The sequence below is a fragment of the Scyliorhinus torazame genome, chromosome 18 (genome assembly GCF_047496885.1).
Source record: "Scyliorhinus torazame isolate Kashiwa2021f chromosome 18, sScyTor2.1, whole genome shotgun sequence".
In the NCBI taxonomy this organism is placed as follows: Eukaryota; Metazoa; Chordata; class Chondrichthyes; order Carcharhiniformes; family Scyliorhinidae; genus Scyliorhinus; species Scyliorhinus torazame.
The window spans coordinates 22,341,342-22,354,701 of record NC_092724.1 but is presented as its reverse complement, the minus strand read 5'-3'; the positions used below and the strand labels follow the sequence as shown (position 1 = coordinate 22,354,701).

The following is a 13,360-nucleotide window of genomic DNA, read 5'->3' as shown; positions in this document are numbered from 1 at the left end:
GGCGGTGCACAATACTGACCGGATTGAGTGTAGAGCGTCAGGGAGGACCTCCTGCCAGCGAGAGGCTGGGAGGTTCCTGGACCGTAGGGCCAGCTCTCCGGCCCTCCAAACCGTCCCATTCTCCCGTTCTACTTGCCCGTTTCCACTGGGGTTGTAGCTGGTCGTCCTGCTGGAGGCTATACCCTGCTGAGCAGGAACTGACACAGCTCATCGCTCAGGAATGAGGATCCCCTGTCACTGTGGATGCAGGCGGGGAAACCGAACAGAGTGAAGATGGTGCTGAGGGTTTTGATGATGGTGGCAGACGTCATATCGGGGCATGGGATGGCGAAGGGGAATCTGGAGTACTCATCGACCACACTGAGAATGTACGTGTTACGGTCGGTGGAGGGGAGGGGCCCTTTGAAATCCACGCTGAGGCGTTCAAAGGGGTGGGAAGCCTTCACCAGGCGCGCATGGTCTGGCCGGTAGACGTGCGGCTTGCACTCCGCACAGACCTGGCAGTCCCTGGTGACTGGTCCTTACTTCCTCGACGGAGTAGGGCAGATTGCGAGCTTTGACCAGGTGGTACAATTGAGTGACCCCCGGGTGACAAAGGCTGTTGTGTAGGGCCCGGAGTTGGTCCACTTGTGCGCTGGCACATGTACCTCAGGAGGGGGCGTCTGGGGGCTCGTTGAGTTTACCGGGGCGATACAAGATCTCGTAATTATAGGTGGAGAACTCGATTCTCCACCGCAAGATTTTATCATTTTTGATCTTGCCCCGCTGTGTGTTATTGAACATGAAGGCTACCGACCGTTGGTCCGTAAGGAGAGTGAATCTCTTACCTGCCAGGTAATGCCTCCAATGCCGCACAGCTTCAACAATAGCTGGGGCCTCCTTTTCGATGGATGAGGGTTGAATTTCCAAGGCATGAATGGTGCGGGAAAAGAATGCCACGGGTCTGCCTGCCTGGTTTAGAGTGGCGGCAAGGGCGACGTCTGAAGTGTCGCTTTCTACTTGGAAAGGCAGTGACTCGTCCACTGCACGCATCCCGGCCTTGGCGATGTCTGCTCTGATGCAGGCGAAAGCATGTTGTGCCTCGGCCACAAGGGGGAATTGGGTGGACTGACTGAGTGGGCGGGTCTTGTCCGCATAGTTTGGGACCCACTGAGCGTAGTAGGCAGCGTTTGAGGGCCTTGGGGCAGTGGGGAAGGGGAAGTTCCATGAGGGGGCGCATGCGGTCGGGCCCGAGAAGTCCGTTTTGGACTATATAGTCGAGAATGGCTAACCGGGTCGTGCTGAACACACACTTCTCTTTGTTGTAGGTCAGGTTAAGAGTGGCAGTGCAGAGGAATTTATCGAGGTTGGTGCCTTACTTGTGTTTTTTTGCCATCTATCCTTTTTAGAGAACACAAAAGCACAGTGTTTCGCAAAATAATCTCTCCGAATCTGAACAGGTAAATTCCACAGGGCCCCTCAGTCTCTTCAGTGAACTCGTGTCCACAATGTGTTCCCCCAGACATGTGAAGCATGACCAAGTTCCTCGAACTTTACTATTTCCCATCAAATTAATGCTTTTCGCAATTCCCATCAACTTGTCTCAAACATTCCCCCCACAGCCTTGGACAGGCTAACTAAGGATCTGACTTAATCCTACATTTCTGTAATAAGATTATACAAGCAACCCATCAGGAGTGATCACTGGTGATGCTCATAAGTAGATTTTAAAAAATATAAATTTAGAGTACCCAATTCTTTTTTCCCCAATTAAGCGTGGCCAATTCACCTACCCTGCACATCTTTGGGTTGTGGGGGTTAACCCACTGAGGCACGATCAATTTGGCTGGAGATGAAGTTGAATTCAAACTGAGGCTTTATTAATATCTGAAGTGTGGCCTCCCACAGCAGCTGACGAAATGGCTGCGAGCTGAAGGCCACACATATTTATAACCCGGCTCCTGGGCGGAGCTAGCATGCAGGGGCCCAGATGAACCTGTAGTGCAGGTTCTACCGTACAACCCTTAATATAGGAACACCGTGGTTTACCACACCCACGCAGACACGGGGAGAATGTGCAATCTCCACACGGACAATGACCAGGGGCCGGGATCGAACGCGGGTACTCAACACCGCGAGGCAGCAGTGCTAACCACTGTGCCACTGAAACTAATGATTAGAAGTTGGTTTCCACCAGGTTTGACTCACTCTGCAGTCTATGGCTCTGGCAAATCAGCAGCTTATTCAGTGCACTGTTCCACGTGGAACTAGAATGGACCAAGATTGTCCTGGCTTCAATTGAACAGCGTCTCACACACACATTTCCCAACAAAGGTCGACAGTATAATTACTAACTCTGGTTGGATGTATTCCTGAGGATCACACCACAGGGCCTCCTGAATCCATCCAACCATACCACCCCAATACGTCTGCCACTGGTCACTTGGCGCCTTCATCCTTTTTTCCATCCACTCTTGGGATATGGGCATCACTGGGAGTGCCAACACTTGTTACCCTTCCCGCATTATCTTTAAAAAGCTGTTGGGGAGATGCCTATAAGTCATAAGATGAGCAGGTTCGGTGGATTGACCATGCTAAATTGCCCCTTCAGTGTCCACGTCCAGTGTCCCGAACAGGCGCCGGAATGTGGCGACTAGGGGCGTTTCACAGTAACTTCGTTTGAAGCCTACTTGTGACAATAAGCGATTTTCATTTCACTTCATTTTTCAAAAGGCTAGGTGGGTTTACTGGGTTACGGGAATAGGGTGGGGGCATGGGCCTAGGCAGTGTGCTCTATTTCAGAGGGTCGATGCAGACTCGATGGGCCGCACGGTAGCATTGTGGTTAGCACAATTGCTTCACAGCTCCAGGGTCCCAGGTTCGATTCTGGCTTGGGTCACTGTGCGGAGTCTGCACGTTCTCCCCGTGTGTGCGTGGGTTTCCTCCGGGTGCTCCGGTTTCCTCCCACAGTCCAAAGATGTGCAGGTTAGGTGGATTGGCCGTGATAAATTGCCCTTAGTGTCCAAAATTGCCCTTAGTGTTGGGTGGGGTTGCTGGGTTGTGGGGATAGGGTGGAGGTGTTGACCTTGGGTAGGGTGCTCTTTCCAGGAGCTGGTGCAGACTCGATGGGCCGAATGGCCTCCTTCTGCACTGTAAATTCTATGATCTATGATCTTCTGCACTGCAGGGATTCTATAATGCAGTGCTGAACGAGTCTAGCACTTTATTCCAGATTTACTAATGAACTGAATTTAAATTTCTCTTGTGGGACTTGGACTCATGTCTCCGGGGCATCAGTCCAGGCCTCTGGATTACTCTCCCAGCTACATATACACTATGCTGTCAATTCCCTAGAGGCACCTCACCTCCTCACAGCCAATTGGAATGTGGACAGACTGTTCACTGGATGATTCCTGTCAGTCTACTGCCCTTACACCCCGCATCTGATACTTTCAGAATTAAAGAAACAAAGAATGTTCAAAGAGAATTATTGATTTTTCTTTTTCTCGCTTAGGTTCCTCGTATCAATACCCTGGAGAGGTCGGCTGCCAATTCCAGGAGCATTCTTGCCAAACCCCGGGAGTTTGGCAACCCTAATTCACAGGCACCCATCTGAAATCCTGTGACATTTAACCTTTCCCTAGAGGCCATTGAGGTCATTGTTGGACACCCACTGAAACCCTGGCAAGAGCTAATGGCGATGTTACCAGAATCTGTCAATAGAGACAGGGGCGACTGAATTCTTGGACAAATTGGAGCTGATCCAAGAGAGCCAGTATGGATTTGTGATGGATGAATCAAATCTGGTTCATCTGAATTATTTTGAAGCCATTATCGGGTGGCACAGTAGCACTATTGCTTCACTGCGCCAGGGTATCATCTTCGATTTCCGCTTGGGTCACTGTCTGTGCAGAGTCTGCACGTTCTCCCCGTAGGTTTCCTCCGGGTGCTCCGGTTTCCTCCCACAAGTCCCGAAAGATGTGCTTGTTAGGTGATTTGGACATTCTGAATTCTCCCTCAGTGTACCCGAACAGGCGCCAGAATGTGGCGACTAGGGGCTTTTCACAGTAACTTCATAACAGTGTTAATGCAAGCCTACTTGTGACACTAATAAAGATTATTATTATTCTTAACGACATGTTTTCTAAGGGTGCGTCAGTGGTTGGTATCTGAAAGCGAGTGACAGGTTTCCACATAAGTGATTAGCAAAAGAAAAGCACAAGTCAGGTGTGTGATGGAATACTCCCCACCTGCCTAGATGGGTGCAGCTCCAACATCACACATGAAGCTTCAAGACAAAGCAGTCCATGCGTGACTGGCATTCCATCCATCACCTTAAATATTCACTCCCTCCACCACTGGCACACGATGACAGCCGTGTGTGCCACCTGCACGATGCACTGCAGCAACCCACCAAGTCACCTTCGACAGCACCTTCAGAATCCGTGACCTCTACCATCTAGAAGGACAAGGGCCAGCATTTGCATGGGAACTCCTGGTTCCCCTCCAAGCCACATAACATTCTGACTTCAAAATATATTCCTTCATTGTGTCAAAATCGGGCAACGTCCTCCCTATGGGCACTGTGGGCACACCTTCACCATACAAACTGCAGCTAGTGCACAGGTAGAAAAAAAAGCTCCGAAAGGCAAGTAGAAGGTTGGCCTTGTTTTCACGGGGATGAAGTTATGGCCGTGATGTAATTTTTAAAAATCTGATTCTGTTCTGGGCGGGATTAGAGGGAGCACTGGGAATGACCCCTCTATCTAACTGCACTGGGTTGCTATTTCAGCCCCTGACGGACCCCCCCCACCCCCCCCAACCCCCCCTCCCCGACCGAGGGTGCACTTAGCGTCATTTCCTGCATTGAGGAGCTCTGTAGGAAGAGATCCCGCTCTTGACCCTGGACCCCCCCCCCCAATGCCCCAACTCACCTATTAGGAGGTCCTTCCCCATCACCTACTGACGGGGCACCCGCAAGCCCCATCCCCTGCGTGGGCAAAATGCCAGCCTGGCACTCTGGCAGTGCCCCTTGGCTACTGCCAGGTAGAACTGCCAAGATGCCCTTGTGGCAGTGCCAGGATTCCAGCCTGGCCAGAACGATCACCCGGGACCTCCAATTGCCTGGGAGACGCCCCCCCCCCCCCCAAAACGCTGTTCCGCCAGATCCCCGTTGTTGGGCACCAGTGCTAAACGGCCGCCTGGCTGGGGCCTCCTCGGCAAGGCCGGTAGATGCCGGGTGGCCATTCAATCCGGCGTAAAAATTGTAAAGTGCGCTTTTAAATTCACTTAACAATGCGAGTCTGGGTCCACCCATTGTGGCGGCATCCAGATTGCAAGGCATATCGACCGTCGGGAATTCCGGGAGAGGCCTCTCGCGGGAGCTACTGACCACGTCCCGTCCCGATTCCGGCAGGATGCAGCCGTTAAATCATGCCCCATATTTCTGTTGTATAGAGTCTTCTTCAGACCCCACTTGGAGTAACTGTGTTCCGTTCTGGAATATCACAGCCCAGGAAGGAGATATCGGCCTAGGAAGGGGTACAGTGCAGATTCACCAGAATGATATCAGGGCCCAAAGGATTAAGTACAAAGGATTGTAGAGACTGGACTGGAGTTTAAAAGATTAAGGGGTGATTTGATCGACGTGTTTAAGATGATGAAAGGATTTGATAGGTGGCACCGTGGTTAGCACTGCTGCCTCACAGCGGCAGTCACGCGGTTTTGATTCAGAGTGGACTTTGCACCTTCTCCCTGTTTCTGCCTGGGTTTCCTCCGGGTGCTCCGGTTTCCTCCCACAGTCCAAAGATGTGCAGGTTAGGTAGATTGGCCATGATCAATTGACCCTTAGTGTCCAAAGGATGGGTGGGTGAACGAGGTTACAGGAATGGGGCTCGGTACGGTGCTCTTTCGGAGGATCGGTGCAGGCGTGATGGGCCGAATGGCCTCCTTCTGCACTGTGGGGACTCAATGAATAGAAGCTATTTCCTCTGGTGGGGGCAGTTCGAAATAAATGGGGCACATCCTTAAACCTGGAAGCAGGGTCATTCAGGAATGGTATCAGGAATCACTTCTTCACAGAGAGGGAGTAGAACTCTGGAACTCTCTTCCCACCAAAGGTTGTGGATTTAAAAAGAAATGCATTCTTTTGCAGGACATGAGCGTCGATGGCTAGGCCAGCATTGTCTATCCCCAATTACCCTTGAGAAGGGTGATTATTATTATATGCTGGCCTAGCCAGCAACGTCCACACCCCTTGAAAGAAAGAATAAAAAAATGTTGACACGGTTGACCATTTATAGACTGATTGATAGCTTCCTGCTAAGTTTGGGTATGAATAAAATGGAGGAAAAGCGAGTAAACAGAGTTGAGATACAGATCAGCCATGAGCTATATTACAAGTGGAAAACAATTGCGAGAATGGCCTCCTCTGATATTCCACTCCGATGATGGAGTTGGTTAACATAGGGCGGGGCAAAACCAAGACCCTCCCCAGAATTTACAACTTGGGGTGGTGCAGTTTATAATTGAGCCATTATGAAATCAGAAACTTTGCCATGTTTTAGCAATAAACTTGCACAAAAATGGAAGAATGAAGTACCATTTTATCAAAGGCTATTACACCACAACAATAAAATGTGACTCACCTCTTGAGGATCCACAACACAATAGTGATATAGGTATTGATTGCTCATCATCATGCCACCTCCAGGTGTATAGATTTGGTTGCATATCATCCTTATCTGGCTATAGTACATGGATCCTCCACTCCCAGCCATAGGATTGACGCCCATGATGTAGACAATACTGGCAATCAGCTCCAACCCACCCAGGATAGCACTGAATATCAGCAACAGCAGGTAAAACTTCCGGCTCCTGGAATTTTCGGACTTGGTGATACTGGCAATGAAGAAGGCCAAGATGACGATAAAGGAAATGGCAGCCATCGCAATCATGAAGCCAGTGGCAGCCCTGGGGTCAGTGCGGCCGCTATTACCATACCCACCCATCCCAGAGTACCCACCCATCCCAGAGTAATACCCTCCTCCTCCTCCTCCCATACCAGGGTAATATCCTCCTCCTCCTCCCATCCCAGAGTAATACCCGCCCCCTCCCATCATTCCGCCCATACCATAACCGTAACCATACTGCCATTGCAATGTTGATGCCACACATGCAAAAATAGCGAGGCACAGGATCACAACAATTCCCTCTAAAATACGGATGATCCCTGGTGGGGAGTTCCATTTGTAGAAGTGTTGTGGCTTATCCTCAATGTAGTATGAACCGGGTGGAGGGGATCGCATATCATATTCATAACTGCCCATAGAGGGTCTATGTAGGATGGGCTGAGTAAAATGAGTTGGGCTATAGGCTGGCGGGCTCCCTAACGGGCGGTTCTCATACATTGTGACAGCACGTCCCAAGGAATTCTTTTAAGGTGGTTGACGAGATCTGTAAATAAACACAGAAAGGAGGCAAATTGATCAAGAAGTCAAGTCAACAACACTGTATCAAAAGATAGTGACTGCGTCTTGGGAGTGGGGGGGGGGGGGGGGGGGACACTGCCTGGGAGGGTGGATGAGCAAGAGATAACATGAAGGGTTGGGGAAACTGGCACGTACGGGTGAGGGACAGTGTACAAAGCTGTGTAAATATATCATTTTGCCATGTATATATCTTGCTCTGCGCGATTTCTCATTTTTTATGTTTTTTTTGGTTATGAGGTGGGGGGGGGGGGGGGGCGTTATTGTTTGTAAGGGAGAAAAATTGTGTTAAAAAACTTTAATAAATATATTTTCAAAAAAAAGATAGTGACTGTGGCTGAGACTAGTCCGTGTGTTCAGTGATCGTCTACAGTGTCTCACGTACAAAAATATCCAATAACTAAGTTGAAGTTAACTCGGATTGAAGTTACTCAGCTATCCACTCTGTACGAATTCAGATTCACTCCCTTTCGATTGATCCAGATTTTAGGTGCTGAGCAACCCAAGATGTTGGGTGTGAATGGTCTCGGTGTCCACTAGTAGAAAGCTTAGCACCGTAGACCTGTGCACGAGCTGACTTCAATATCCAAAATGTGAGAGATTGGATCTGTACAAATTAACCGATCAGCATCGAGGAACTTTCAAACTTGGTTGGAGTAAATTGGAATTCAATGCAAGTCGTAGAAATATTCAGCACAGAGGCAAACCAAGTAGCCCAAAGGGTCTCTGCTGCCTCTTCGAAAAAGCTACCCAATTATTTCTGCCCCTCTACTCTTTTTCCATCGCCTTTCAAACTAGTCATAGAGTAAAATTATTGACTACTAGTTTTGTCTTGGTGTTATTTACCAAATTTAACTTACTAGCTTAGCTGCTTATCAGATTCACTGAGCACAAGTTTAATCATGTTATGTATCTATCAAATCAAATTTATTGTTCATTTAATCTTGACTATTTCTTGGGCGGCAGGTTAGCACAGTGGTTAGCACTGTTGCTTGACAGCACCAGGGACCCGGGTTCGATTCCCAACTTGGGTCACTGCCAGTACAGAGTTTGCACGCTCTCCCAGTGTCTGCGTGGGTTTCCTCCAGGCGCTCGGTTTCCTCCTACAAGTCCCGAAAAGACGTGCCTGTTAGGTGAAATGGACATTCTGAATTCTCCCTCAGTGTACCCGAACAGGCGCCGGAGTGTGGCGACTAGGGGTTTTTCACAGTAACTTCATTGCAGTGTTAATGCAAGCCTACTTGTGACACTAATAAAAATTATTAAATTATTATTATCTTACCAAACTTAACCTGACAGTTGAATTGAGTTAGTTCATCAGATTTAAATCAGTTGTAGCTTTGTTTGTTCTTCAAATGCTGCTAGTTATTTACAAAACCTAACTGTTGAAACAGAATCTGATGGGACTATTTACCAGGACAGTCTGGATCTGTGGAGACAATAGTTTAGGCTTGTTAGTTATTTGCCAAACCTAAACTTTTGTTTTTAAATGTATTTTATTAAAACATGTATCAAAACAGGTTACAGCAACTACACACCCCAGAAGGCATAGTTCCCAGCAATCAACTATACCAAACCTAAACTTAATTTCTTATCAAACTAGTTTAGTTTTAATGATCCAGGATCTGTTTCAAGCTACTGTCTTCATGGGTTTCTCAAATTAAATAATCCTGGAAATGGTTGAGTTGGGATCCATTGGGTTCCTTTTACCTTCTGTGAATAGTGATCACTTTTTCGCTTTCCTTTGCACTAATGTTCTTATGGGAAGAAACCAGTCGTCCTTACCTCGTCTGGGCCTATATGTGACTCCAGCCCCACACTGGCATGGCTGACTCTCCTAAGGGCAACACAGTAGCACAATTGGATAGCAGTATGGCTTCACAGCGCCAGAGTCCCAGGTTCGATTCCCCGCTGGGTCACTGTCTGTGCGGAGTCTGCACGTTCTCCCCGTAGTCTGCGTGGGTTTCCTCCGGGTGCTCCGGTTTCCTCCCACAGTCCAAAGACGTGCAGGTTAGGTGGATTGGCCGTGATAAATTGCCCTTAGGTGACCAAAATGGTTAGGAGGGGTTATTGGGTTACGGGGATAGAGTGGAAGTGAGGGTTTAAGTGGGTCGGTGCAGAGCTGATGGGCCGAATGGCCTCCTTCTGCACTGTATGTTCTATGTATCTCGTGGCCAGCAATTCCCTCAGTTGTAGCAAAACTGTAAACATCGTGGGATTACCATTGAGCAGAAATTGAACTGAACTAGTCATATAAATACTATGGTTTCAAGAGCAGGTCAAAAGGAATCCAGTGGTGAGTAACTCACCTCCTGACTCCCCAAAGCCTCTACAAGGCGCAAGTCAGGTGTGTGATGGACTACTCTCCACTTGCCTAGATGAGTGCATCTCCAACAACTCAAGAAGCTCGACACCATCCAGGACAAAGTAATCCACTTGATTGGCACCCCTTTCACAATAATTCAGTCTCCCCACCACCGAAGAACAGTGGCAGCCGTGTGTACCATTTGGAAGATGCACTATAGGGACTCATAAGGTTCTTTAGGCAGCACCTTCCAAACCCACGACCTCTACCACCTAGAAGGACAAGGCAGCAGATAGTGGGAACACCATCACCTAGAGGTTCTCCACAAGTCACTCACCATTCTCAATTGGAAATATATCGCCGTTGCTTCACTGTCGCTGGGTTAAGATCCTGGAACACCCTCCCTAACAGCAATGTGGGTGTACCTACACAACAGGGACTGCAGCGGGTCAAGAAGGCCCCACCCACCTTCTCAAGGGCAACTAGAGACGGACAATAAATGCTGGCCGCAGTGGAGATTTCTTTTAAGGGATTTCAGCCTTGATGATGGGCTCAGGTTGCGGGAGTCAGACTTTGAAATCAGGACCTTCTGAATCAAAAGGATCAGACTACTACCCACTGCATCAAAGCCGACACCTTCACCTATCCCGAATCAGGATTGGCAATTCATTCCAGATTCCATTAGAAAACACAGGAATTCCCTGAGATTTGGAGATGTGATGGGTTGAGGAATGTGTGTTAAATTCCCCAGTCAGCATTACAGAATGGATGCTAATCCTGTTCAATTACAGATCCCAACAGACACTAGGAACCCATTCCAATCCTCTCTCCCACCAGGCCATCGAAGTGGGCTCAGACTCTCAATCCAATTTACTCCAGAACAGCTCCCGAATATGGATTGTAAAACATTGAAAAACTGCCCTCAGCCACTTGCAGTAGTAAATCCTTTCCTGTGTTAGTCGGCAGAACTATTAATTTTAACCTTCCCAGAATGATTAACCATCTTAAATTCTTAAAGGCATGCTGCTGACTGTGGGGGAAATGTTTCGAAAACAAATCACTCAAAATATATGACAATTCCCCGAAAATCATACAACTAAATTGAAACAATCCACTAAAAGTCAAGATTGTTATCAATTGCCTGAAGAGGTCTCCAATCGTCCCCACCTCCACCCGGGGAATTGTGGAATCTTCCCAACACACACAACTTTCATTTTTAAGGCGATGTCACTTCTACATTCAATTATCTTCCAATTAATACGATTCTTTGTCTCTCCGCCAGTTATCCCCAAATTGCAACACTCCCCCAACTTCCCTCTCCCTCCGAGTCACTCACCTACAAAAACCACCTGTTCAAATTTTTTTTAAAAAACTCTTCAAGTCTCATTTGTGCACTTAAAATTAACATTTAATTACAACGCAGCTCTCAAAAGAAGGCACTTAAAATAGACGAAAGTGTCTTAAACAATCCGCGGGCGAAACTCACAAGTGTGTGCATTTCACATTGAGCCTGGACATGTTTCTTACCTTTCCAACTCTCAGACAGTCAGGCTGGGCGCGGTGCAGGGATTTGCTTTCTTTTAAACCCCACTTGTTCCCAGGGCGGGGGAACGTTTGATCTCCCTGACTCGGGTGAGTTTCCGAAATCCACCCAGGTGTAGCCCAGATCCAATACTGTACTCGCAGCCCGCAAAGTTTACACCCACCCACTTGCTGTCTCTCAACCTCTCGGGTTTATTTCGAGTCTCGGTGACTCGCAGTGGTCCGTTACTGAAGGAAAATGGCAGCGAGGGAAGGATTAATCATTCACCCGAGGAAAACAAACGGCAGCCTGAGAGAAGGCGAAAGTTCAGGATCGCTCATTCTGACTTCCCCCATCTGCCAATTGCAAACAGAGCCTTTCTCCAAGAAATCGGTGGGAAGGATTAAATTATTCCCCCCTCCCCCACCAACATTAATTTACAACAGTGCAGGATGAAATATGGCAAAGTCCTTCGGAAACGGATTGGAAACCCTTTTCACCCTCTCCCTCTGTACAAATTGCAGGAAACCGCCTCACACGTAAACATCAGAGGTTTATTGATCTGCGCTATATCAAAGTCCCAGAGTGAATGATCAATTAATGATTCCAAAAATAACTAAACCAAACTGTACAGATAAGGACTTGCTAGTCCTGTATCTCCAAACTATAACAGACATAAACAAGAAATTCACACAGGCAGACACAAATTCTTTACACACACACAAACACACTGAGGCTCCACACACACAAACTCCACACAGACAAAGATGAACTCTGCACACATAAACACACAGAAACTCCACACACTTATAGGGCGCGATTTAACGGAAACGCTTCTAAGTGTGGTAGCGAACAAGAATTGCCGCAGTGCTTCCTGACGGCAAACCCGGCAAGACCTGGACGCGGAGAAGTCCAGGTGGGATACCCTGTTCCCCCGAGGGGGTCGGAGGGTCAGCCACACGTCAGCCAGTGCCATCTGGGAGGTGCGGGGGGGTATCACCAGAGGGCCGCTACCCAGTGCCGCAAGAAGCTCAATGACTTCCACCGAGCCGCATATGGGTGAGTTGGCATCAGCCCACTGGCACCAGTCCTGCATGCCACCCCCAGCCCCCCGTCCCAAAGGCCCTGGGGCTGGCACCCACCATTCCCCCCCCCCAGCACAGTACTGCACCTATGCCCCAGCACACCCACCCATTCCCAGCAGCGGTGCCCACGGCTGTCCCCTGCCAGAGGCCATAAACCTTAGCCTACCCCCCTCCGTGCATTAAGCATGCGGCTCACAATGCCCTCTCTCTATCCTCGCAGGAGAGGTTGGCGCATTAGAGGCGGGAAAGGGCCCAGTCAGGCATAAGAGTCCTCATCCCCGATGAGGAACGGGCCCTGGAGGTCGCGGGGGATGGCCGAGGACAGAACATTCACCGACATCGAGCTTGGTCTGCGCCGCAGAGGTGAGGATCCACTGGTCCCCACCCAGATGACCTGTCATACGTGCATTGGTCATGCCAGACCAAATGATCCTTCCCTCTCATTGACCACATGGCCATTATCCTGCAGATCTCCATCTGATGGTGCCGTGTCCCCCCCTGTCTTCCAAGAGACCACCTCAGGGGAGAGCTCCGAGGATGCCACCATTGAGGCCTCGCAGCTGTCACCCCCACCTTCCACCAGTGCACAGACACACCTCGGTGGGTGAAAGTAGTGGAAAGCTTCTGGGGCACAATCTGGTGAGAACCCCACAGTTACTGATACACATCAGATGGAGGCAGGAACATCCATTGGAGACAACAGTCAGAGGTCTGCTGCATCCCTGGACCATCTGAGTCCAATCAGATGTCGAGCCTCTCGACCAGGTTAACCAATGCAGACACTAGGGTGCGGCCGTGATATTCAGAGGGGGATGTCAATGACACTCCAGCGGGCCTTGCTCTCTCTCAACCATAGCTGATTGGAGGAGTGCCAAAGGCTACGGGCACAGGAGATGGCACTGGCAATGTGTGGCACCAAGGTCAACACTGTTAGGGAGGCGACTGCAGTAAAAAAACCTGGAGCATGAGATCAGCAGCATGA

At 49.1% G+C, this 13,360-nt stretch overlaps 1 protein-coding gene across 1 annotated transcript in view; it reads right to left on the bottom strand.

Annotated features, from left to right (window-relative positions):
- LOC140395766 (uncharacterized) overlaps positions 1-13,360 on the bottom strand; it is an 80,824-nt gene that overhangs the window by 26,858 nt on the left and 40,606 nt on the right. The window contains exon 7 of the mRNA XM_072483922.1: positions 6,627-7,415. Within this exon, the coding sequence (XP_072340023.1) occupies positions 6,627-7,415 (789 nt within the window). The remainder of the gene's footprint in view (positions 1-6,626; positions 7,416-13,360) is intronic.